Consider the following 27165-nt stretch of genomic DNA (forward strand, 5'->3'; position numbering starts at 1 on the left):
GGAGCTGTCTCCTGGCAACAACCGAGTGAGGCTGTGTGTCCAGCAGGCAGTTTTTGTGGTCTATTCCCAATGCCCCCCCCCACCCCCCACACAGTAACATGTTCAACATAGCAACACAGTAACTCACCAATTGCTTTAACAATCACTCCAACACATGCAGACACCTACAAACACACACACTACTCCCTCTGAAACACACACACACACACACTACTCCCTCTGAAACACACACACACACACTACTCCCTCTGAAACACACACACACTACTCCCTCTGAAACACACACACACACTACTCCCTCTGAAACACACACACACACTACTCCCTCTGAAACACACACACACACACTACTCCCTCTGAAACACACACACACACTACTCCCTCTGAAACACACACACGATGGAGGCGGAGAGAACAGTTTATGAGTTTCCAAATCCCTTTGTTACGCCCCTACCCCTCCTAATGGTGAATGTGAACACACACACACACCCTCAATGTCCAGCTGCTCATATAAAACAGTTTTACACCTAACACAGTCAAATAAATCACTGAGATATACTCTCTTGGGTATCATTTTACACTCACACACTCTAGCGTCTCTGAATTAGCTGATAAGAGCCGTCGCCAACGGCGACAGGATCGGAAATTAGGTCTCAGTGATTTCAATAATAAACGTTTAAGAATTAACGCTTTCAGAATGGGATTAACCGACTGACGGAAACAGGTACAGACCAAGAATCGCTCCTTAATTCCACCATGGCAAATCCACTGTTCCACAGGGAAGAAATAAATACCTATTTTACATGGGAAATGACAAAGGCAAAAAAAATACCCTTTTAAAATCTTTCCAAAATGTTTGAACTATTTATTTTAACATTTTGCAACCAAATAGCTGTTAAATATACAACTTGCACCATCATCATAATCGTAATCATGTCTCATTGTTCAAGTTAGAATGTGAAAAAAGCAGAAGCGCCTGTATTTACACTTGGCTTAAAGGACAACTTCACCCCAAAACATATTTTGGTATTTGTTTCATTAGTCCATTGTTGACACAGTCCAAAAATGTTTTTCTTGTCAGCAATCAAGTTTTCAAGATATGTAACTTTCAAAATACAGAAACCATCCCACGTATGAACCATTTAGCTTCCATTAAGGAATGCCTCCATGGCCACGTTAAGGCCAGGTCTTCTGGCTTCCACATGGACAAAGTGAGAGAGCAAGTGAAAGTGCAGGGGGAGGGGGGGAGAAATGAGAGGAGCTTTAACATAAGATACTCTGTGGAGATAGCATGACATACGATACTCTGTGGAGATAGCATGACATAAGATACTCTGTGGCGATAGCATGACATAAGATACTCTGTGGAGATAGCATGACATAAGATACTCTGTGGCGATAGCATGACATAAGATACTCTGTGGCGATAGCATGACATAAGATACTCTGTGGCGATAGCATGACATAAGATACTCTGTGGCGATAGCATGACATAAGATACTCTGTGGAGATAGCATGACATACGATACTCTGTGGAGATAGCATGACATAAGATACTCTGTGGCGATAGCATGACATAAGATACTCTGTGGCGATAGCATGATCCTGGTGGAAAAAAATACAATAAAAAAAAAAGAAAAGAATCTCTGGCAATTTAATTAGAATCTGGCCGCCTGCAACTCTAAATTATCCCCCTCTTGAAGCAAGACTTATAAATGATACAGTATCTTAACATTGTACATATAAAGGGTTTCCTGTCGTCTGATAAAAGCCTGGGTTAGTGCGGTTAACCCCGTCTATGTCACGGTCTTGAAGGTCCTGAGTATTAGGTTGGTTTGGTGGATGAGCCTGTTCGCGCTGACAAACACGTTAATCGCCCTGGAAACAAGCGGGACAGAGAGAGACACACACATGGAAGGCAGTGTCACGATTGATACAGTGCTTTGATCTGTGGAAATGTCAGGCTTCAGAGAATCAACTCTAAATGTGATTTCACAGTGAATGGCTCATAATAAACCACCCTGAAAACAACAATCACTACTGCCACATGTTCTACTAAGCAGCGCACCAGACCACCATAAACAAAGAATGATATTGAATTCTGCTTATATCACGCTATAACACAATAAATAAAAGTCAAAAAACTGAGACAAAAGACCATTGAGTGCTTTTGAAGTGACAGGTTGGCGTGAAATCTGTAACCCATCTCTGCTGTGCTTTATCAGCACCATGGACAGCCCCCCCCCCTAGACAGTAAAGCAAGGTCTATTTGACAATGAATATAGGTTACAAGATAGTAGTACAATGCATTTCAAATGCTCATTGCTTGATGATGCCTAGAGAATCCTTTGGCTCTATGAATAGCATGCTTTCAGTTAGAATACCCGTGAAGGCCTGCGTTAGCATTGAACTCAATACAGACATGGGAACCAAAATTCCCCATCTGCAATAACCGAGTATTCCAGCCCCTCTCTTCTGCCATGACTCTCCTGTGAGGATCCAAAGGATCAGGTTACAGAGCATAAGCTCTACAGAACTCTCTATCTCTCGCGGGGGGGGGGGGGGTTATGACACCTCACACCCATCGGAAATTGTAAGGCAGCAGACGATTCCTTTCTGCATGGGTGACTGGGCCTCATGGGGGGACTCTGCCTCATGGGGGGACTCTGCCTCATGGGGGGACTCTGCCTCATGGGGGGACTGTTCCTCATGAAGAGTTTACAGCCCAAAACTAGAACATCAAACCATGGACACGGGGACCCCCTATTTCACCCCCTCGATGCTGGTAATAATGAGAGGTGGAATATAGAAAATCAATGTCTACTTGTTAAGTGAAGACGGTATGATGAAAACACTAACTTGAAGTTGTTTTCATGTGTATATGATGTTTACATACTTTACGTTGTGTAGAAAATATCCAGATTAAAAGAGAATGTTTTTTTTTGTGACGATGAGACTGTGATTTTAGTTATCTAAACGCGATCATAGTAAATTGTGATACCTTACTTCATAACTACGCCGTAGGGAACCCAGAGAGCCTGCCAGCAAGACGGAAACGCCCCTTTCTACCTGAGAGTATAAAACATATGTTAAGAATGAATATACCAGACTAGGATGTTTATTATCTATGCAGTCACGTCACCCTTACCTACATGTACAAATTACCTCGACTAACCTGTACCCACGCACACTGACTCGGTACCGGTACCCCCTGTATATAGCCTCGTAATTGTTATGTTATTGAGAAGGTGAATTTAAACAGGACCATCCGGTTATACTCTTCAAATAATCGGTTATCTACACGCCACATCTCCACGCTGGGATCATCTACACGGCTGATTAGCCGTCCAAAGAGGACCGCTCTTCCAGAACGAGTACAAGGATACAGACAACTAAGAGAAAGGACATTGTGGACATCTTAATGGACAATCAGAGACTTACACCCGAGAACGAATGAGACGGCCACCCAAAGAACAAGGCCTACGTCAAACCTCTCTCACTAAGTGGAACTCGACCCACAAAGGCCTGGGCCCCTCAGTGATACCCAATGAAGACTTTCAACACGTAAATACATGCATTACGGCAGTTTGGGGCAAGGTATTAGGGGTAAACTAAGCGTAGCTTACAAATGTATCCAAGTGTTGCTTCTCTTTCTCTCTCTTTAAATCTCCATCTTGTGTAACACATGTCATATTGTGTTGGTCCGCTAGGGACCTGTTGTCATCGTATTAAGTTTCTAATCAATAACATAAGATACACACGGTATAGGTTATCATTTAGCTTGTTAGTAAATAAATCAAATTCATTTGTGTGGTACGAAATGATCAATGAGACCCAGGTTTGTGCAGATTTACGGAGTCTACGACGTTCAGAATGAGACAAATATAAGGTTTGATTGATAACTTGTTATGATAGATATATTCTTGAGTTCATTTGGGAAACGGTAACTCATTAAATAAACTTTTCCTGCGGTGCCCCAGATTCCTAATGATTTAATTGTTACATGTTTCATTTAAAATTGGGTAATAATTAAATGTTAGGTAATTACTCGATAAATAGCATGTCATCACATTACTGAGTCACATCACAACACTTATCATGAACCAGTTGCTATTAAAATGAACGTTTTTGGACAGAAAACCTGCGGCTAGGGAATGATTCTAGGCTAAGCTGAGCTAGCTCCTCTGAGGGGGCTGTGGAGCCATTATCCTGGCGGCACTTGTGGAAAGGGGATGGGCTCTTCACGCGGAGCTCGGCAACATTCCTCCTCTGGGCTTCGGCGGCGGCCTTGGTGGTCTGATATCCATGGTGGCAGATTAGCTGGTTAGAGTTAAATAGGCTAACAACACTAAAGCCTTTTACAGATAGCTAAGAAGCCAACTAAACTCTGTAGTGGTGGGGCGTGAGGCAGAGTTTAACGAAGCAGATTCAACCGTAAACTTGACCCCGTCCTTATAAATCAAAATGAAATATTACAGGCGGAGGAGTATCTCGTTATTCATGTAGCCTACCACAGATGAGCGGCGTTTCTTCCCACTTTATACGGAAACCCAAAGGAGTCATACCTAACCTCCCAGTGTCCATGGTGCAGACACAGCGGAGATACAGATTTCGCACCAACGTGTCACTCAATCATTTGAACTTTGCTATTTTTATATAGAGACATTCAACTAAAACGGAGGGGTCTGAGCCCCCTTTAGCACCTACGAGGAAGACATTTTTGTTATAGCCCCAGACAAGGACACCTGATTTAACTTGTCAACTAATCATCAAGCCCTCGATGAGTTGAATCAGGTGAGTTTGTCTGGGGAAATAACAAACATGTGTACAGTTGAGGGAACTGGAGGACTGGAGTTGGGCTGTTGGGGGAACTGGAGGACTGGAGTTGGGCTGTTGGGGGAACTGGAGGACTGGAGTTGGGCTGTTGGGGGAACTGGAGGACTGGAGTTGGGCTGTTGGGGGTACTGGAGGACTGGAGTTGGGCTGTTGGGGGTACTGGGGGACTGGAGTTGGGCTGTTGGGGGTACTGGAGTTGGGCTGTTGGGGGAACTGGAGGACTGGAGTTGGGCTGTTGGGGCAATTGGGGGACTGGAGTTGGGCAGTAAACCAGTATGGGTGATATATTGTACGGGCCAGATGTAAACCGGTATGGGTGATATATTGTACGGGCCAGATGTAAACCGGTATGGGTGATATATTGTACGGGCCAGATGTAAACCGGTATGGGTGATATATTGTACGGGCCAGATGTAAACCGGTATGGGTGATATATTGTACGGGCCAGATGTAAACCGGTATGGGTGATATATTGTACGGGCCAGATGTAAACCGGTATGGGTGATATATTGTACGGGCCAGATGTAAACCGGTATGGGTGATATATTGTACGGGCCAGATGTAAACCGGTATGGGTGATATATTGTACGGGCCAGATGTAAACCGGTATGGGTGATATATTGTACGGGCCAGATGTAAACCGGTATGGGTGATATATTGTACGGGCCAGATGTAAACCGGTATGGGTGATATATTGTACGGGCCAGATGTAAACCGGTATGGGTGATATATTGTACGGGCCAGATGTAAACCGGTATGGGTGATATATTGTACGGGCCATATGTAAACCTGTATGGGTGATATATTGTACGGGCCAGATGTAAACCGGTATGGGTGATATATTGTACGGGCCAGATGTAAACCGGTATGGGTGATATATTGTACGGGCCAGATGTAAACCTGTATGGGTGATATATTGTACGGGCCAGATGTAAACCGGTATGGGTGATATATTGTACGGGCCAGATGTAAACCGGTATGGGTGATATATTGTACGGGTCAGATGTAAACCGGTATGGGTGATATATTGTACGGGTCAGATGTAAACCGGTATGGGTGATATATTGTACGGGCCAGATGTAAACCGGTATGGGTGATATATTGTACGGGCCAGATGTAAACCGGTATGGGTGATATATTGTACGGGCCAGATGTAAACCGGTATGGGTGATATATTGTACGGGCCAGATGTAAACCGGTATGGGTGATATATTGTACGGGCCAGATGTAAACCGGTATGGGTGATATATTGTACGGGCCAGATGTAAACCGGTATGGGTGATATATTGTACGGGCCAGATGTAAACCTGTATGGGTGATATATTGTACGGGCCAGATGTAAACCGGTATGGGTGATATATTGTACGGGCCAGATGTAAACCGGTATGGGTGATATATTGTACGGGCCAGATGTAAACCGGTATGGGTGATATATTGTACGGGCCAGATGTAAACCGGTATGGGTGATATATTGTACGGGCCAGATGTAAACCGGTATGGGTGATATATTGTACGGGCCAGATGTAAACCGGTATGGGTGATATATTGTACGGGCCAGATGTAAACCGGTATGGGTGATATATTGTACGGGTCAGATGTAAACCGGTATGGGTGATATATTGTACGGGCCAGATATAAACCGGTATGGGTGATATATTGTACGGGCCAGATGTAAACCGGTATGGGTGATATATTGTACGGGCCAGATGTAAACCGGTATGGGTGATATATTGTACGGGCCAGATGTAAACCGGTATGGGTGATATATTGTACGGGTCAGATGTAAACCGGTATGGGTGATATATTGTACGGGCCAGATGTAAACCGGTATGGGTGATATATTGTACGGGCCAGATGTAAACCTGTATGGGTGATATATTGTACGGGCCAGATGTAAACCGGTATGGGTGATATATTGTACGGGCCAGATGTAAACCGGTATGGGTGATATATTGTACGGGCCAGATGTAAACCGGTATGGGTGATATATTGTACGGGTCAGATGTAAACCGGTATGGGTGATATATTGTACGGGCCAGATGTAAACCGGTATGGGTGATATATTGTACGGGCCAGATGTAAACCTGTATGGGTGATATATTGTACGGGCCAGATATAAACCGGTATGGGTGATATATTGTACGGGCCAGATGTAAACCTGTATGGGTGATATATTGTACGGGCCAGATGTAAACCGGTATGGGTGATATATTGTACAGGTCAGATGTAAACCCGTATGGGTGATATATTGTACGGGCCATGGAAGAGAACAGCAGGGTAGAAACATAAAGGAGGAGGTTCTTACTTTCCATCTTTGAAGTAGGTTTTAAGTGTGTCGCTGAAGCTCTTGGAGTATTTCACAAACTCTTTCTTTTGGTGTTCCAGTGCCTGGGAAAAACAGAGGCTTTTTACTCTTTCAGAAGATAATGGAGAGGAAAAAACACAACGTCTGAAACTCTGCCGATAGCTGAGGGAGAATGAAAATAACAGATGTCTTAATTGGACTGTGTGTGTGTGTGTGTGTGTGTGTTCTCACCCGTCGGTTCTGGTACTGGTATTTTCGGAAGACAGTGTTGACTGTGTCCAGGAGTTCCTTGATGGCGCTGGCGATATCTCTGTGGACAATGAGTCCAACAACAGTCAGACATCCTGAACCATCTCAACTCTTACTCCTTCTTAGTCCAACAGCAGTCAGACATCCTGAACCATCTCAACTCTTACTCCTTCTTAGTCCAACAACAGTCAGACATCCTGAACCATCTCAACTCTTACTCCTTCTTAGTCCAACAGCAGTCAGACATCCTGAACCATCTCAACTCTTACTCCTTCTTAGTCCAACAGCAGTCAGACATCCTGAACCATCTCAACTCTTATTCCTTCTTAGTCCAACAGCAGTCAGACATCCTGAACCATCTCAACTCTTATTCCTTCTTAGTCCAACAGCAGTCAGACATCCTGAACCATCTCAACTCTTATTCCTTCTCAGTCCAACGGCAGTCAGACATCCTGAACCATCTCAACTCTTATTCCTTCTTAATCCAACAGCAGTCAGACATCCTGAACCATCTCAACTCATACTCCTTCTTAGTCCAACAGCAGTCAGACATCCTGAACCATCTCAACTCTTACTCCTTCTTAGTCCAACAACAGTCAGACATCCTGAACCATCTCAACTCTTACTCCTTCTTAGTCCAACAGCAGTCAGACATCCTGAACCATCTCAACTCTTACTCCTTCTTAGTCCAACAGCAGTCAGACATCCTGAACCATCTCAACTCTTATTCCTTCTTAGTCCAACAGCAGTCAGACATCCTGAACCATCTCAACTCTTATTCCTTCTTAGTCCAACAGCAGTCAGACATCCTGAACCATCTCAACTCTTATTCCTTCTCAGTCCAACGGCAGTCAGACATCCTGAACCATCTCAACTCTTATTCCTTCTTAGTCCAACAGCAGTCAGACATCCTGAACCATCTCAACTCATACTCCTTCTTAGTCCAACAGCAGTCAGACATCCTGAACCATCAACTCTTATTCCTTCTTAGTCCAACAGCAGTCAGACATCCTGAACCATCTCAACTCTTATTCCTTCTTAGTCCAACAGCAGTCAGACATCCTGAACCATCTCAACTCTTACTCCTTCTTAGTCCAACAGCAGTCAGACATCCTGAACCATCTCACATCGCTCACTCCTTCTTTACCTTCCCTCCACCCCCCCTCCCCCCTCCCTAGAACCTCTTACTCACTCTTTCAGTCCTCTCCCCCCTTCACTTTTAAATACTGCAGTTTCATAAAGCAAATGGGGGAAACGTTTTTCATCTTTGTTCCAAATATACTTTTTTCTAAATCTTCCACTGAGTAAGTTACTTAGAGAATGACTAAACACAAATTGAATGAGAAAACTAGCAAAGTGAGCCAAGACAGAAACAACCCATGAAAGAATAAGTGTGTGGGAGAAGAATTGTGTAGGCCTGTGTGTATGTACTAACTTGAGACAGTGGTACGTTGGAAAGTACAGAACATCAAAAGTTTGGACACACAATCAATCAAGTTTATTTTATATAGCCCTTCGTACATCAGCTAATATCTCGAAGTGCTGTACAGAAACCCAGCCTAAAACCCAAAACAGCAAGCAATGCAGGTGTAGAAGCACACCTACTCATTCAAGGGTTTTTCTTTATTTTTACTATTTTCTACATTGTAGAATAATAGTTGTCACGACGTGACCTTCTGGGTGGGTCTCTCCCCCTCTCATTAGAAACTCCTAAAGAGAAGAATTAAACAATATTTCTATTTTTGAGAACGTGGGAGTGGTCCATGGACACTTAAGGGACAGTCATGACGAGTATGGTGTTACATTTGGTGATCTCGTGAAGGACAGGAAACACTCATTACTGTGTCTCTGTGTACACTTTTCAATTATCAAATGGACATCTAGATGTTGGATAAAATGAATGAGCAAATATGAAACTATTTGTGAAAAGATGTAATGTGATGTTAGCCGTCTAAATGAGAGTATGGATTTTCATATAATGTTTAACTAGTCAGTGGCCACACCCCCGTGAGCCAGACATTACATCAGGCGTCATGGAATCGCCCCATTTTCCACAGAGTATAAAACCACTTCTTACAAAATGTACATAAAGTCAGAGAACGCTGGGACGAGTCCCTATGTTGGAATGGATACAATTCTATAGACCATTAGACTAGAAAACATGCAGCTGACGCTACACGTGAAATGGTTAAGAACTACCACTCTATAGGCCATGGAGACCATACAGTGGGTAGTGTTGGCTACAGGCCTGGAAATGGTTAAACTCTGAGACTATCGATCACAACAGAATAAGAGCAAATCCTAGACGTAGAATTACTAGTCTGCAGCAGGAAATTAAGTAAATCTAGTACGAGAATACTGACAACCGCGGAAGCATCTATTCTATGCAACGAACATCTGTACGCCTGACGTATCCATTACAACAGACACCATCCAGAGCCGCTGAGAAAGCAACAACTACGAAAGACATTGTGACTTCTGGGGAAGTTAACCAGAGACTCTCTGATGAACTGACTCTCCAGCAGACGGACCAGCGATTCCAACAGAGAAGACAACAGCGACATACGGGCGTAAATATATACATTGCAATTATTTTGGAATGAGCGGCCGTTCATGTGCAAAGGATTAGCATTTCAATGAATATAATTATAAACTGTGTGTAGTGAATGCATTTAGTCTCTCCCGCTCTTTTTCTGTCCCCACCCCTTTCCATTGTCTACCAAGCCGTCATACCGGTTTAGCCCACTAGGGACTTATCAATGCATTGTGTTAGTAACCAAGATCTACTGTTTTGTTATCTATTTCTGTGATTATTTATTTAGTAAATATGGAATCATGTAGTAACCAAAAAAGTGTTAAATCAAAATATATTTTATATTTGAGACTCTTCAAAGTAGCTACCCTTTGCCTTGACAGCTTTGCACACTCTTGGCATTCTCTCAACCAGCTTCATGAGGAATGATTTTCCTACAGTCTTGAAGGAGTTCCTACATATGCTGAGCACTTGTTGGCTGCTTTTCCTTCACTCTGTGGTCCAACTCATCCCAAACCATCTCAATTGGGTTGAGGTCAGGTGATTGTGGAGGCCAGGTCATCTGATGCAGCACTCCCTCACTCTTCTTCTTGGTCAAATAGCCCTTACACAGCCTGGAGGTGTGTTTTGGGTCATTGTCCTGTTGAAAAACAAATGGTAGTCCCAGTAAGTGGAAACCAGATGGGATGGCGTATCGCTGCAGAATGCCTTGAACTGCAGAATGCCTTGACACTGACACCAGCAAAGCACCCCCCACACCCCCTCCTCCATGCTTCACGGTGGGAACCACACATGCAGAGATCATCCGTTCACCTACTCTGTGTCTCAGAAAGACAGTATTTGGAACTAAAAATCACATATTTGGACTCATCAGACCAAAGAACAGATTTCCACCGGTCTAATGTCCATTGCTCGTGTTTCTTGGCCCAAGCAAGTCTCTTCTTATTGGTGTCCTTTAGTAGTGGTTTCTTTGCAGCAATTTGGCAATGAAGGCTTGATTCACGCAGTCTCCTCTGAACAGTTGAGGTCGAGTTGTGTCTGCTACTTGAACTCTTTGAACTCTTTGAAGCAATTATTTGGGCGGCAATCTGAGTTGCAGTTAACTCTAATGAACGTATCCTCTGCAGCAGAGGTAACTCTGGGTCTTCCTTTCCTGTGGCGGTCCTCATGAGAGCCAGTTTCATCATAGCACTTGATGGTTTTTGAAACTGCACTTGAAGAACCGTTCAAAGTTCCACACATTAACTTTTAACATGGCACACCTGTTAATTACAATGCATTTCAGGTGACTACCTCATGAAGCTGCGGTAGGTAGCCTAGTGGTTAAAGCGTTGGGCCAGTAACCGAAAGGTTGCTAGATGGAATCCCCGAGCTGACAAGGTAAAAATAGGTAATTCTGCCCCTGAACAAGTCAGTTGGCCTACCGGGGAACAGTGGGTTGTCATTGTAAATAAGAATTTGTTCTTAACTGACTTGTCTAGTTAAATAAAGGTTAAATAAAAAATAAAAATCTGGTTGAGCGAATGCCAAGTGTGTGCAAAGCTGTCATCAAGGCAAAGGGTGGCTACTATGAAGAATCAAAAAATAACACGTTTTTGGTTACTACATAATTTCATGTGTTATTTCATAGTTTTGATGTCTTCACTATTATTCTACAATGTAGAAAATAGTAAAACAAATAAAGAAAAACCCTTGAATGAGTAGGTGTGTCCAAACTTTTGACTGGTACTGTAAATGGAAACAAGAGAATGAATGTGTTTTTGGAGAACGTGTGCTTGAGAAGTGTGAATCACGTCACTGACGGTGTACTGGGAGGTCTACAAGCTTGTATGTGTATATGTATGTATGTGTACTGACTTGATGGTCTGTAAGAAGCGTACTCTGTCGTTGATTTCATCTGGGATCTTGCTGAGGATGTGTTTGAGTGCCCGGGCCTTGTCATTCAAGTCCTGGAACTCCTGCTCAGGCCTGTCAATCATGAACTCTACACACACACACACACACACACACACACACGAAGACAGCCTGAGTCACCATGGAGACAGCCTGAGTCACCATGGAGACAGCCTGAGTCACCATGGAGACAGCCTGAGTCACCATGGAGACAGCCTGAGTCACCATGGAGACAGGTCAACAAGGTGGTGGTGGAATGTAGAGAGAGCGTTCCAGAGGCACTAACAGAACAGCCAACTCAGAGTACTGTGACTGTGTGTGTGTGTGTGTGTGTGTGAGCAGAGTACTGTGACTGTGTGTGTGTGTAGAGTACTGTGACTGTGTGTGTGTGTGTGTGTGTGTGAGCAGAGTACTGTGACTGTGTGTGTGTGTAGAGTACTGTGACTGTGTGTGTGTGTGTGTGTGTGTGAGCAGAGTACTGTGACTGTGTGTGTGTGTAGAGTACTGTGAGTGTGTGTGTGTGTGTGTGAGCAGAGTACTGTGACTGTGTGTGTGTGTAGAGTACTGTGACTGTGTGACTGTGTAGAGTACTGTGACTGTGTGACTGTGTAGAGTACTGTGACTGTGTGTGTGTGTGTGTGTGTGTGTGTGTGAGCAGAGTACTGTGACTGTGTGTGTGTGTAGAGTACTGTGACTGTGTGTGTGTGTGTGTGTGTGTGTGAGCAGAGTACTGTGACTGTGTGTAGAGTACTGTGACTGTGTGTGTGTGTAGAGTACTGTGACTGTGTGTGTGTGTGTGTGTGTGTGAGCAGAGTACTGTGACTGTGTGTGTGTGTAGAGTACTGTGACTGTGTGTGTGTGTGTGTGTGTGTGAGCAGAGTACTGTGACTGTGTGTGTGTGTAGAGTACTGTGACTGTGTGTGTGTGTGTGTGTGTGTGAGCAGAGTACTGTGACTGTGTGTGTGTGTAGAGTACTGTGACTGTGTGACTGTGTAGAGTACTGTGACTGTGTGACTGTGTAGAGTACTGTGACTGTGTGACTGTGTAGAGTACTGTGACTGTGTGTGTGTGTGTGTGTGTGTGAGCAGAGTACTGTGACTGTGTGTGTGTGTAGAGTACTGTGACTGTGTGTGTGTGACTGTGTGTGTGAGCAGAGTACTGTGACTGTGTGTGTGTGTAGAGTACTGTGACTGTGTGTGTGTGTAGAGTACTGTGACTGTGTGACTGTGTAGAGTACTGTGACTGTGTGACTGTGTAGAGTACTGTGACTGTGTGACTGTGTAGAGTACTGTGACTGTGTGTGTGTGTAGAGTACTGTGACTGTGTGTGTGTGTAGAGTACTGTGACTGTGTGACTGTGTAGAGTACTGTGACTGTGTGACTGTGTAGAGTACTGTGACTGTGTGACTGTGTAGAGTACTGTGACTGTGTGACTGTGTAGAGTACTGTGACTGTGTGTGTGTGTGTGTGTGTGTGTGTGAGCAGAGTACTGTGACTGTGTGTGTGTGTAGAGTACTGTGACTGTGTGTGTGTGACTGTGTGTGTGAGCAGAGTACTGTGACTGTGTGTGTGTGTAGAGTACTGTGACTGTGTGACTGTGTAGAGTACTGTGACTGTGTGTGTGTGTGTGTGTGTGTGAGCAGAGTACTGTGACTGTGTGTGTGTGTAGAGTACTGTGACTGTGTGTGTGTGTGTGTGTGTGTGTGAGCAGAGTACTGTGACTGTGTGTGTGTGTAGAGTACTGTGACTGTGTGACTGTGTAGAGTACTGTGACTGTGTGTGTGTGTGTGTGTGTGTGAGCAGAGTACTGTGACTGTGTGTGTGTGTAGAGTACTGTGACTGTGTGACTGTGTAGAGTACTGTGACTGTGTGTGTGTGTGTGTGTGTGTGTGTGTGAGCAGAGTACTGTGACTGTGTGTGTGTGTAGAGTACTGTGACTGTGTGACTGTGTAGAGTACTGTGACTGTGTGTGTGTGTGTGTGTGTGTGTGTGTGAGCAGAGTACTGTGACTGTGTGTGTGTGTAGAGTACTGTGACTGTGTGACTGTGTAGAGTACTGTGACTGTGTGTGTGTGTGTGTGTGTGTGTGTGAGCAGAGTACTGTGACTGTGTGTGTGTGTAGAGTACTGTGACTGTGTGTGTGTGTGTGTGTGTGTGCAGTGTGTGTGAGCAGAGCAGAGTACTGTGACTGTGTAGAGTACTGTGACTGTGTAGAGTACTGTGACTGTGTAGAGTACTGTGACTGTGTAGAGTACTGTGACTGTGTAGAGTACTGTGACTGTGTAGAGTACTGTGACTGTGTAGTGTGTGTAGAGTACTGTGACTGTGACTGTGTAGAGTACTGTGACTGTGTAGAGTACTGTGACTGTGTAGAGTACTGTGACTGTGTGACTGTGTAGAGTACTGTGACTGTGTGTGTGTGTGTGTGTGTGTGAGTAGAGTACTGTGACTGTGTGTGTGTGTAGAGTACTGTGACTGTGTGTGTGTGTGTGTGTGTGTGTGTGTGAGCAGAGTACTGTGACTGTGTGTGTGTGTAGAGTACTGTGACTGTGTGACTGTGTAGAGTACTGTGACTGTGTGTGTGTGTGTGTGTGTGAGAGCAGAGTACTGTGACTGTGTGTGTGTGTGTAGAGTACTGTGACTGTGTGTGTGTGTGTGTGTGTGTGTGTGTGTGAGCAGAGTACTGTGACTGTGTGTGTGTGTAGAGTACTGTGACTGTGTGATTGTGTAGAGTACTGTGACTGTGTGTGTGTGTGTGTGTGAGCAGAGTACTGTGACTGTGTGTGTGTGTAGAGTACTGTGACTGTGTGTGTGTGTGTGTGTGAGCAGAGTACTGTGACTGTGTGTGTGTGTAGAGTACTGTGACTGTGTGACTGTGTAGAGTACTGTGACTGTGTGTGTGTGTGTGTGTGTGTGAGCAGAGTACTGTGACTGTGTGTGTGTGTAGAGTACTGTGACTGTGTGACTGTGTAGAGTACTGTGACTGTGTGACTGTGTGTAGAGTACTGTGACTGTGTGTGTGTGTGTGTGTGTGTGTGTGAGCAGAGTACTGTGACTGTGTGTGTGTGTAGAGTACTGTGACTGTGTGTAGAGTACTGTGACTGTGTGTGTGTGTGTGTGTGTGTGAGCAGAGTACTGTGACTGTGTGTGTGTGTAGAGTACTGTGACTGTGTGACTGTGTGTAGAGTACTGTGACTGTGTGTGTGTGTGTGTGTGTGTGAGCAGAGTACTGTGACTGTGTGTGTGTGTAGAGTACTGTGACTGTGTGTGTGTGTGTGTGTGTGTGTGAGCAGAGTACTGTGACTGTGTGACTGTGTGTGTGTGTGTAGAGTACTGTGTGTGTGCGTGTGTGTGAGCAGAGTACTGTGACTGTGCGTGTGTGTGAGCAGAGTACTGTGACTGTGAGCATGTGTGTGTGTGTGTGTGTGTGTGAGCAGAGTACTGTGACTGTGTGTGTGTGTGTGTGTGAGCAGAGTACTGTGACTGTGACTGTGACTGTGTGTGTGTGTGTGTGTGTGTGTGTGTGTGTGTGTGTGTGTGTGTGTGTGTGTGTGTGTGTGTGTGTGTGTGTGTGAGCAGAGTACTGTGACTGTGTGGGGAAAGTTAGAAAGAGGTACAAGGTAAAAAGAGCCTGGCTAAAAGCAGGAAGTACAGTGTCTTCAGAAAGTATTCAAACCCTTTGACATTTTCCACATTGTTGTTGTTACATACTGAATTTAAAATGGATTACATTTAGGTGTTGTGTCACTGGCCTACACACAATACCCCAACATGTCAAAGTGGAATTATGTTTTATTTTTATTTTTTTACAAATGAATTAAAAATGAAAAGCTGAAATGTCTTGAGTCAATAAGTATTCAACCCCTTTGTGGAAAGACTAAATAAGTTCAGCAGTAAACATGTGCTTAACAGTCACATTTGGGGCGGCAGGTAGTCTAGTGGTCAGAGTGTAGAGGTGGCAGGTAGCCTAGTGGTTAGAGTGTAGAGGTGGCAGGTAGCCTAGTGGTTAGAGTGTAGAGGAGGCAGGTAGTCTAGTGGTCAGAGTGTAGAGGTGGCAGGTAGCCTAGTGGTTAGAGTGTAGAGGAGGCAGGTAGTCTAGTGGTCAGAGTGTAGAGGTGGCAGGTAGCCTAGTGGTTAGAGTGTAGAGGAGGCAGGTAGTCTAGTGGTCAGAGTGTAGAGGTGGCAGGTAGCCTAGTGGTTAGAGTGTAGAGGTGGCAGGTAGTCTAGTGGTCAGAGTGTAGAGGAGGCAGGTAGTCTAGTGGTTAGAGTGTAGAGGTGGCAGGTAGCCTAGTGGTTAGAGTGTAGAGGTGGCAGGTAGCCTAGTGGTTAGAGTGTAGAGGTGGCAGGTAGCCTAGTGGTTAGAGTGTAGAGGTGGCAGGTAGCCTAGTGGTTAGAGTGTAGAGGTGGCAGGTAGCCTAGTGGTTAGAGTGTAGAGGTGGCAGGTAGCCTAGTGGTTAGAGTGTAGAGGAGGCAGGTAGCCTAGTGGTTAGAGTGTAGAGGTGGCAGGTAGCCTAGTGGTTAGAGTGTAGAGGTGGCAGGTAGCCTAGTGGTTAGAGTGTAGAGGTGGCAGGTAGCCTAGTGGTTAGAGTGTAGAGGTGGCTGGTAGCCTAGTGGTTAGAGTGTAGAGGTGGCAGGTAGCCTAGTGGTTAGAGTGTAGAGGTGGCAGGTAGTCTAGTGGTTAGAGTGTAGAGGTGGCAGGTAGCCTAGTGGTTAGAGTGTAGAGGAGGCAGGTAGCCTAGTGGTTAGAGTGTAGAGGAGGCAGGTAGCCTAGTGGTTAGAGTGTAGAGGAGGCAGGTAGCCTAGTGGTTAGAGTGTAGAGGAGGCAGGTAGCCTAGTGGTTAGAGTGTAGAGGAGGCAGGTAGCCTAGTGGTTAGAGTGTAGAGGTGGCAGGTAGCCTAGTGGTTAGAGTGTAGAGGAGGCAGGTAGTCTAGTGGTCAGAGTGTAGAGGTGGCAGGTAGCCTAGTGGTTAGAGTGTAGAGGTGGCAGGTAGTCTAGTGGTCAGAGTGTAGAGGAGGCAGGTAGTCTAGTGGTTAGAGTGTAGAGGTGGCAGGTAGCCTAGTGGTTAGAGTGTAGAGGTGGCAGGTAGCCTAGTGGTTAGAGTGTAGAGGTGGCAGGTAGCCTAGTGGTTAGAGTGTAGAGGTGGCTGGTAGCCTAGTGGTTAGAGTGTAGAGGTGGCAGGTAGCCTAGTGGTTAGAGTGTAGAGGTGGCAGGTAGCCTAGTGGTTAGAGTGTAGAGGAGGCAGGTAGTCTAGTGGTTAGAGTGTAGAGGTGGCAGGTAGCCTAGTGGTTAGAGTGTAGAGGTGGCAGGTAGCCTAGTGGTTAGAGTGTAGAGGTGGCAGGTAGCCTAGTGGTTAGAGTGTAGAGGTGGCTGGTAGCCTAGTGGTTAGAGTGTAGAGGTGGCAGGTAGCCTAGTGGTTAGAGTGTAGAGGTGGCAGGTAGTCTAGTGGTTAGAGTGTAGAGGTGGCAGGTAGCCTAGTGGTTAGAGTGTAGAGGAGGCAGGTAGCCTAGTGGTTAGAGTGTAGAGGAGGCAGGTAGCCTAGTGGTTAGAGTGTAGAGGAGGCAGGTAGCCTAGTGGTTAGAGTGTAGAGGAGGCAGGTAGCCTAGTGGTTAGAGTGTAGAGGAGGCAGGTAGCCTAGTGGTTAGAGTGTAGAGGTGGCAGGTAGCCTAGTGGTTAGAGTGTAGAGGAGGCAGGTAGCCTAGTGGTTAGAGTGTAGAGGAGGCAGGTAGCCTAGTGGTTAGAGTGTAGAGGTGGCAGGTAGCCTAGTGGTTAGAGTGTAGAGGAGGCAGGTAGCCTAGTGGTTAGAGTGTAGAGGAGGCAGGTAGCCTAGTGGTCAGAGTGTAGAGGTGGCAGGTAGCCTAGTTGTTAGAGTGTAGAGGAGGCAGGTAGCCTAGTGGTTAGAGTGTAGAGGTGGCAGGTAGCCTAGTGGTTAGAGTGTAGAGGAGGCAGGTAGCCTAGTGGTTAGAGTGTAGAGGTGGCAGGTAGCCTAGTGGTTAGAGTGTAGAGGTGGCAGGTAGCCTAGTGGTCAGAGTGTAGAGGAGGCAGGTAGCCTAGTGGTCAGAGTGTAGAGGTGGCAGGTAGCCTAGTGGTTAGAGTGTAGAGGTGGCAGGTAGCCTAGTGGTTAGAGTGTAGAGGAGGCAGGTAGCCTAGTGGTTAGAGTGTAGAGGAGGCAGGTAGCCTAGTGGTTAGAGTGTAGAGGTGGCAGGTAGCCTAGTGGTTAGAGTGTAGAGGAGGCAGGTAGCCTAGTGGTTAGAGTGTAGAGGAGGCAGGTAGCCTAGTGGTTAGAGTGTAGAGGAGGCAGGTAGCCTAGTGGTTAGAGTGTAGAGGTGGCAGGTAGCCTAGTGGTTAGAGTGTAGAGGAGGCAGGTAGCCTAGTGGTTAGAGTGTAGAGGTGGCAGGTAGCCTAGTGGTTAGAGTGTAGAGGAGGCAGGTAGCCTAGTGGTTAGAGTGTAGAGGAGGCAGGTAGCCTAGTGGTCAGAGTGTAGAGGTGGCAGGTAGCCTAGTTGTTAGAGTGTAGAGGAGGCAGGTAGCCTAGTGGTTAGAGTGTAGAGGTGGCAGGTAGCCTAGTGGTTAGAGTGTAGAGGAGGCAGGTAGCCTAGTGGTTAGAGTGTAGAGGTGGCAGGTAGCCTAGTGGTTAGAGTGTAGAGGTGGCAGGTAGCCTAGTGGTTAGAGTGTAGAGGTGACAGGTAGCCTAGTGGTTAGAGTGTAGAGGTGGCAGGTAGCCTAGTGGTTAGAGTGTAGAGGTGGCAGGCAGCCTAGTGGTTAGAGCATTGGGCCAGTAACCGGAAGGTTGCTAGATCGAATCCCTGAGCTGACAAGGTAAAAATCTGTTGTTCTGCCCCTGAACAAGGCAGTTAACCCACCATTCCCCGGTAGGCCGTCATTGTAAATATGAATTTGTTCTTAACTGACTTGCCTATAAAGGTTCAACCAAATACAAATGTAATAAGTGTCATGGACTCACTCTGTGTACAATAAAAGTGTTTAACATGATTTTTGAATGACTACCTCATTTCTGTAGCTCACACATACAGATAATTGTAAGGTCCCTCAGTCAAGCAGTGGATTTCAAACAAAGATTCAACCACAAAGACCTGGGAGGTTTTCCAATGCCTCACAAAGAAGGGCACCTACTGGTAGATGGGTAAAGAAACAATAATATCCCTTTGAGCATGGTGAAGTTATTAATTACACTCTGGATGGTGTCTCAATACACCCAATCACTACAAAGATACAGGCGTCCTTCCTAACTCAGTTGCCGGAGAGGAATGAAACCGCTCAGGGATTTCACCATGAGGCCAACGGTGACTTTAAAATAGTCAGAGTTCAATGGCTGTGATAAGAGAAAACTGAGGATGGATCAACAACATTGTAGTCACTCCACAATACTAACCTAATTGAAAATAGGAAAAATAGGGAAGCCTGTACAGAATACAAATATTCCAAAACATGCATCCTGTTTGCAAAAACGCACTAGGTAAAACTGCCCTGAATACAACGCGTTATGTTTGGGTCATATCCAACACAACACATCACTGAGCACCCTGCTTCATATTTCCAAGCATGGTGGTGGCATCATCATGTTATGGGTATGATTGTCATCGGCAAGGACTAGGGTGTTTTTTAGGATAAAAATAAACGGAATAGAGCTAAGCACAGGCAAAATCCTAGAAGAAGACCTGGTTCAGTCTGCTTTCTAAACAGACACTGGGAGACAAATTCACCTTTCAGCAGGACAATAACCTAAAACACAAGGCCAAATATACACTGGAGTTGCTTACCATGACGACCTTGAATGTTCCTGAGTGGCCTAGTTACAGTTTTGACTTAAATCTACTTGAAAATCTATGGCAAGACTGTCCAGCAATGATCAACTTCACAGAGCTAGAAACATTTTTAAAGAAATGCTCCAGGTGTGGAAAGCTCTTACAGACATATCCAGAAAGACTCACAGCTATAATGGCTGCCAAAGGTGATTCTAACATGTATTGATTCGGGGGTGTGAATACTTATGTAAATTAGATATGGCTGTAATAAATTTGAAATGAATATGCTAAAATATGTTTTCACTTTGTCATTATGGGATATTGTGTGTAGATGGGTGAGGGGGGAAAAAAATACATTTAATCCATTTAGAATTCAGGCTGCAACAACAAAATATGGAATAAGTAAAGGGGTACGAATACTTTCTGAAGGCTCTGTATATTTAGTATTCAAAACAGGAGAGAGGGCGCTCTCATCACTGTGTGTGTGTGTGTAACTATAGCTGAGCTTTTCAAGCTGTGCACAAGAATTCATTACTACCATCAATCAGGCCATGCAGGAGAGGGAATTCTATCCTGGTGGGAGGAAATGTCTCACAGGAGGAGAGGCTGTTATATTTGTGGAGAAACAGTGCCACCCTGAGGACACAGACAGTACTGCACACAGAGGCATAATGCCTAACCATCTTCTTGGGTGAGGTTATTCACTGCAGAACAGACAGACACACAAGCGGACAGAGATAAAACGCAGAAAGAGACCTTCCACGTCGCCTGCAGCCATGCGCAGTAGTGACTCGATGAAGTTGACCTCCACGTTTTTCTTCTCCAGGATCTTCATGATGATGTCCTGGGTCAGCCCTGGGTTCTCCTTCTCAGCCTGACAACCACAGAGTACACATCACCAGGCTCTGCTAATCAACCACAGAGTACACATCATCAGGCTCTGCTAATCAACCACAGAGTACACATCATCAGGCTCTGCTAATCAACCACAGAGTACACATCACCAGGCTCTGCTAATCACCCACTGAGTACACATCACCAGGCTCTGCTAATCACCCACTGAGTACACATCACCAGGCTCTGCTAATCAACCAGAGAGTACACATCATCAGGCTCTGCTAAATCAACCACAGAGTACACATCACCAGGCTCTGCTAATCAACCACAGAGTACACATCACCAGGCTCTGCTAATCACCCACTGAGTACACATCACCAGGCTCTGCTAATCACCCACTGAGTACACATCACCAGGCTCTGCTAATCAATCACAGAGTACACATCACCAGGCTCTGCTAATCAATCACAGAGTACACATCACCAGGCTCTGCTAATCAATCACAGAGTACACATCACCAGGCTCTGCTAAATCAACCACAGAGTAAACATCACCAGGCTCTGCTAATCAACCACAGAGTACACATCACCAGGCTCTGCTAATCACCCACTGAGTACACATCATCAGGCTCTGCTAATCAACCACAGAGTACACATCACCAGGCTCTGCTAATCAACCACAGAGTACACATCACCAGGCTCTGCTAATCAACCACTGAGTACACATCACCAGGCTCTGCTAATCAATCACAGAGTACACATCACCAGGCTCTGCTAATCAACCACAGAGTACACATCACCAGGCTCTGCTAATCAACCAGAGTACACATCATCAGGCTCTGCTAATCAACCACAGAGCACACATCAGTCTATGACAGGGATCGTCAGCTGGTGGCCTGCAGACCAATTATTATTAATAATAATTTAATATCGATTTACTGTTGAGAGTTAGACGAATAGAAAATCACAAGGTGCATTTTCAACATTTGGTTGTGCATCGGCAAACGCTCAATTAGCCCACGTCAGCTACATTGTTTTATAATGGTAATTTAGTCTAGCGGCCAGCTATCTAAACTTGTAGTAATCATGGTCCAATTACCAACCAGGGTGGGGCCCAATGATCATCAGTTATCATGTTAAAAACTGCAAACAGTTGCCTCCACCCCATGGCAAAATGTATAGAATTGCAGCAATCTCACTTTAAAAACGGTAACCTTTTCTCTCCGCCCCCATGGCAAAATGTGTAGAATTGCAGCAATCTCACTTTAAAAACGGTAACCTTTTCTCTCCGCCCCCATGGCAAAATGTGTAGAATTGCAGCAATCTTACTTTAAAAACAGTAACATTTTCTCTCCACCCCATGGCAAAATGTATAGCATTGCAGCAATCTTACTTTAAAAACGGTAACATTTTCTCTCCGCCCCCATGGCAAAATGTGTAGAATTGCAGCAATCTTACTTTAAAAAGGGTAACATTTTCTCTCCACCCCCATGGCAAAATGGATGTGGGTACGCAGACCCACGAGCCACTGCGACCCCTCATAATGAATTCAGGTTTTTTTGTGGCCCCCACCCCCATCAAAGTAGCCCATCACTGGTCTATGACAATGTTTTCCCTAGCATTGTCATGGGGAGCTCATTTCCTGCAATTATACACATTTTGCAAATGGGGCTGAGTGAATCAAAAATAAACAAAATCAATGGAGGTCGTGACATTTTGGGAATTTTAGATTCACCCTGTCTAGTTATTATTTTGGTGATAGTAAAATATGATAATTCATTAATAATAAATACATGTATTTTGCTCCATTATCTTTTCTACATACTTTATGTCTAGTTTCAGTCGTTTAACTTAAGTTGTTTAAGTTTACACTGCAAACGTTTACCACCCCGAAAAGTATATTCACAGTACCAGTCAAAAGTTTGGACACACCTACTCATTCAAAGGTTTCTCTTTATTTTTTACATTGTAGAATAATAGTGAAGACATCGAAACTATGAAATCACACATATGGAATCATGTAGTAACCAAAAACATTATTATATTTGAGATTCTTCAATGTAGCCACCCTTTGCCTTGACAGTTTTGCACACTCTTGGCATTCTCTCAACCAGCTTTAAACGATAGTCACCTGGAATGCATTTCAATTAGCAGGTGTTCCTTGTTAAAAGTTAATTTGTGGAATTTCTTTCCTTCTTAATGCGTTTGAGCCAATCAGTTGTGTTGTGACAAGGTAGGGTTGGTATACAGACGATAGCCCTATTTGGAAAAATACCAAGTCCATATTATGGCAAAAACAGCTCAAATAAGCAAAAAGAAATGACAGTCCATCATTACTTTAGGACATGAAGGTCAGTCAATATGGAAAATTTCAAGAACTTTGAACGTTTTTTCAAATGCAGTTGCAAAAACCATCAAGCGCTACAATGAAACTGAGGACCGCCACAGGAATGGAAGACCTAGTTACCTCTGCTGCAGAAGATACGTTCATTAGAGTTACCAGCCTCAGGAACCAGCGATTAACTGCACCTCAGAAATTGCAGCCCAAATAAATGCTACAAATTTCAAGTAACAGACACATCAACATCAACTGTTCAGACGAGACTGCGTGAATCAGGCCTTCATGGTGGAATTTCTGCAAAGAAACCACTACTAAAGGACACCAGAGACTTGCTTGGGCCAAGAAACACTAGCAATGGACATTAGGCCGGTGGAAATCTGCCCTTTGGTCTGATGAGTCCAAATTGTTTTTTAACAGGACAATGACACAACACACCTACAGGCTGTGTAAGGGCTATTTGACCAAGAAGGAGCGTGATGGAGTGCTGCATCAGATGACCTGGCCTCCACAATCACCAAACCTCAACCTAATTGAGATGGTTTGGGATGAGTTGGACCGCAGAGTAAAGGAAAAGCAGCCAACAAGTGCTCAGCATATGTGTGAACTCCTTTAAGAGTTGGAAAAGCATTCCAGGTGAAGCTGGTTGAGAAAATGCCAAGAGTGTGCAAAGCTGTCATCAAGGCAAAGGGTGGCTATTTGAAGAATCTCAAATATATTTTGATTTTTTAAACACTTTTTTGGTTACTACATGATTCCATAAGTGTCATTTCATAGTTTTGATGTCTTCACTATTATTCTACAATGTAGAAAATAGTCAAAATAAAGAAAAACCCTTCAATAAGTAGCTGCGTCCAAACTTTTGACTGGTACTGTTTACAGTGCCTTCGGAAAGTATTCAGACCCCTTAACCTTTTACACATTTTGGTAGGTTACAGCCTTTACTCAGTACTTTGTTGAAGCACCTTTGGCAGCGATTACAGCCTTGAGTATTCTTGGGTATGATGCTACAAGCTTGGCACACCTGTATTTGGGGAGTTTCTCCCAATCTTCTCTGCAGATCCTCTCAAGCTCTGTCAGGTTGGATGGGGAGCGTCGCTGTACAGCTATTTTCAGGTCTCTCCAGAGATGTTCGATCGGGTTCAAGTCGGGGCTCTGGCTGGGACACTCAAGGACTCAATTCAGAGAAATGTCCCGAAGCGACTCCTGCGTTGTCTTGGCTGTGTGCTTAGGGTCTTTGTCCTGTTGGAAGGTGAAACTTCGTCCCAGTCTGAGGTCCTGAGCAGGTTTTCATTAAGGATCTCTCTGTACCTTGCTCTGTTCATCTTTCCCTTGATCCTGACTAGTCTCCCAGTCCCTGCTGCTGAAAAACATACCCACAGCATGATGCTGCCACCACCATGCTTCCCCACAGGGATGGTGCCAGATTTCCTCAAGACGTGATGCTTGGCTTTCAGGCCAAAGAGTTAAATCTTGGTTTCATCAGACCAGAAAATCTTGTTTCTCATGGTCTGAGAGTCTTTAGGTGCCTTTTGGCAAACTCCAAGCGGGCTGTCATGTGCCTTTAACTGAGTAGTGGCTTCCGTCTGGGCACTCAACAATAAAGGCCTGATTGGTTGAGTGCTACAGAGCTGGTTGTCCTTCTGGAAGGTTCTCCCATCTACACAGAGGAACTCTGGAGCTCTGTCAGAGTGACCATCGGGTTCTTGGTCACCTCCCTGACCAAGGCCCTTCTCCCCCAATTGCTCAGTTTGGCCAGGTGGCCAGCTCTAAGAAGAGTCTTGGTGTTTCCAAACTTCGTCCATTTCAGAATGATGGAGGCCACTGTGTTCTTGGGGACCTTCAATGCTGCAGAAATTGTTTGGTACCCTTCCCCAGATCTGTGCCTCGACACAATCCTGTCTCTACGGACAATTCCTTCGACCTCATTGGCTTGATTTTTGCTCTGACATACACTGTCAACTGTGGGACCTTACACAGGTGAGTGCCTTTCCAAATCATGTCCAATCAATTGAATTTACCACAGGTGGACTCCAATCAAGTTGTAGACACATCTCATCCTGCTTCCTAAATTACCCCTCAGGACTATTCTGTCTCTCATAAACTCCTGTCCTTTTCCATGAAGAGTGATGTGGTGTAAGGGTCCTTACCTTTATAAACGCTGCCCTGTCCCTCCACCTCCTTACCTTTATAAACGCTGCCCTGTCCCTCCATCTCCTTACCTTTATAAACGCTGCCCTGTCCCTCCACCTCCTTACCTTTATAAACGCTGCCCTGTCCCTCCACCTCCTTACCTTTATAAACGCTGCCCTGTCCCTCCATCTCCTGACCTTTATAAACGCTGCCCTGTCCCTCCACCTCCTTACCTTTATAAACGCTGCCCTGTCCCTCCACCTCCTTACCTTTATAAACGCTGCCCTGTCCCTCCACCTCCTTACCTTTATAAACGCTGCCCTGTCCCTCCATCTCCTTACCTTTATAAACGCTGCCCTGTCCCTCCACCTCCTTACCTTTATAAACGCTGCCCTGTCCCTCCATCTCCTTACCTTTATAAACGCTGCCCTGCCCCTCCATGTCCTTACCTTTATAAACGCTGCCCTGTCCCTCCATCTCCTTACCTTTATAAACGCTGCCCTGTCCCTCCATCTCCTTACCTTTATAAACGCTGCCCTGTCCCTCCATCTCCTTACCTTTATAAACGCTGCCCTGTCCCTCCATCTCCTTACCTTTATAAACGCTGCCCTGTCCCTCCATCTCCTTACCTTTATAAACGCTGCCCTGTCCCTCCATCTCCTTACCTTTATAAACGCTGCCCTGTCCCTCCATCTCCTTACCTTTATAAACGCTGCCCTGTCCCTCCATCTCCTTACCTTTATAAATGCTGCCCTGTCCCTCCACCTCCTTACCTTTATAAACGCTGCCCTGTCCCTCCATCTCCTTACCTTTATAAACGCTGCCCTGTCCCTCCATCTCCTTACCTTTATAAACGCTGCCCTGTCCCTCCACGTCCTTACCTTTATAAACGCTGCCCTGTCCCTCCATCTCCTTACCTTTATAAATGCTGCCCTGTCCCTCCACCTCCTTACCTTTATAAACGCTGCCCTGTCCCTCCATCTCCTTACCTTTATAAACGCTGCCCTGTCCCTCCATCTCCTTACCTTTATAAACGCTGCCCTGTCCCTCCATCTCCTTACCTTTATAAACGCTGCCCTGTCCCTCCATCTCCTTACCTTTATAAACGCTGCCCTGTCCCTCCACCTCCTTACCTTTATAAACGCTGCCCTGTCCCTCCACCTCCTTACCTTTATAAACGCTGCCCTGTCCCTCCATCTCCTGACCTTTATAAACGCTGCCCTGTCCCTCCACCTCCTTACCTTTATAAACGCTGCCCTGTCCCTCCACCTCCTTACCTTTATAAACGCTGCCCTGTCCCTCCACCTCCTTACCTTTATAAACGCTGCCCTGTCCCTCCATCTCCTTACCTTTATAAACGCTGCCCTGTCCCTCCACCTCCTTACCTTTATAAACGCTGCCCTGTCCCTCCATCTCCTTACCTTTATAAACGCTGCCCTGCCCCTCCATGTCCTTACCTTTATAAACGCTGCCCTGTCCCTCCATCTCCTTACCTTTATAAACGCTGCCCTGTCCCTCCATCTCCTTACCTTTATAAACGCTGCCCTGTCCCTCCATCTCCTTACCTTTATAAACGCTGCCCTGTCCCTCCATCTCCTTACCTTTATAAACGCTGCCCTGTCCCTCCATCTCCTTACCTTTATAAACGCTGCCCTGTCCCTCCATCTCCTTACCTTTATAAACGCTGCCCTGTCCCTCCATCTCCTTACCTTTATAAACGCTGCCCTGTCCCTCCATCTCCTTACCTTTATAAATGCTGCCCTGTCCCTCCACCTCCTTACCTTTATAAACGCTGCCCTGTCCCTCCATCTCCTTACCTTTATAAACGCTGCCCTGTCCCTCCATCTCCTTACCTTTATAAACGCTGCCCTGTCCCTCCACGTCCTTACCTTTATAAACGCTGCCCTGTCCCTCCATCTCCTTACCTTTATAAATGCTGCCCTGTCCCTCCACCTCCTTACCTTTATAAACGCTGCCCTGTCCCTCCATCTCCTTACCTTTATAAACGCTGCCCTGTCCCTCCATCTCCTTACCTTTATAAACGCTGCCCTGTCCCTCCATCTCCTTACCTTTATAAACGCTGCCCTGTCCCTCCATCTCCTTACCTTTATAAACGCTGCCCTGTCCCTCCACCTCCTTACCTTTATAAACGCTGCCCTGTCCCTCCACCTCCTTACCTTTATAAACGCTGCCCTGTCCCTCCATCTCCTTACCTTTATAAACGCTGCCCTGTCCCTCCACCTCCTTACCTTTATAAACGCTGCCCTGTCCCTCCACCTCCT

The 27165-nt window shown here is 45.5% G+C and overlaps 1 protein-coding gene across 1 annotated transcript in view; it reads right to left on the minus strand.

Annotated features, from left to right (window-relative positions):
- Positions 1-850: 850 nt before the first annotated feature.
- Positions 851-27165, minus strand: part of LOC139549469 (programmed cell death protein 10-like) — a 36544-nt gene continuing 10229 nt past the window's right edge. The window contains exons 4-8 of the mRNA XM_071360018.1: positions 20333-20450; positions 11781-11907; positions 7373-7451; positions 7142-7224; positions 851-1878 (exon numbers count right to left, since the gene is read on the minus strand). Coding sequence (XP_071216119.1) covers positions 1797-1878; positions 7142-7224; positions 7373-7451; positions 11781-11907; positions 20333-20450 — 489 coding nt within the window. The 3' untranslated portion in view covers positions 851-1796. The remainder of the gene's footprint in view (positions 1879-7141; positions 7225-7372; positions 7452-11780; positions 11908-20332; positions 20451-27165) is intronic.

The sequence above is a fragment of the Salvelinus alpinus genome, chromosome 22 (genome assembly GCF_045679555.1).
Source record: "Salvelinus alpinus chromosome 22, SLU_Salpinus.1, whole genome shotgun sequence".
In the NCBI taxonomy this organism is placed as follows: domain Eukaryota; kingdom Metazoa; phylum Chordata; class Actinopteri; order Salmoniformes; family Salmonidae; genus Salvelinus; species Salvelinus alpinus.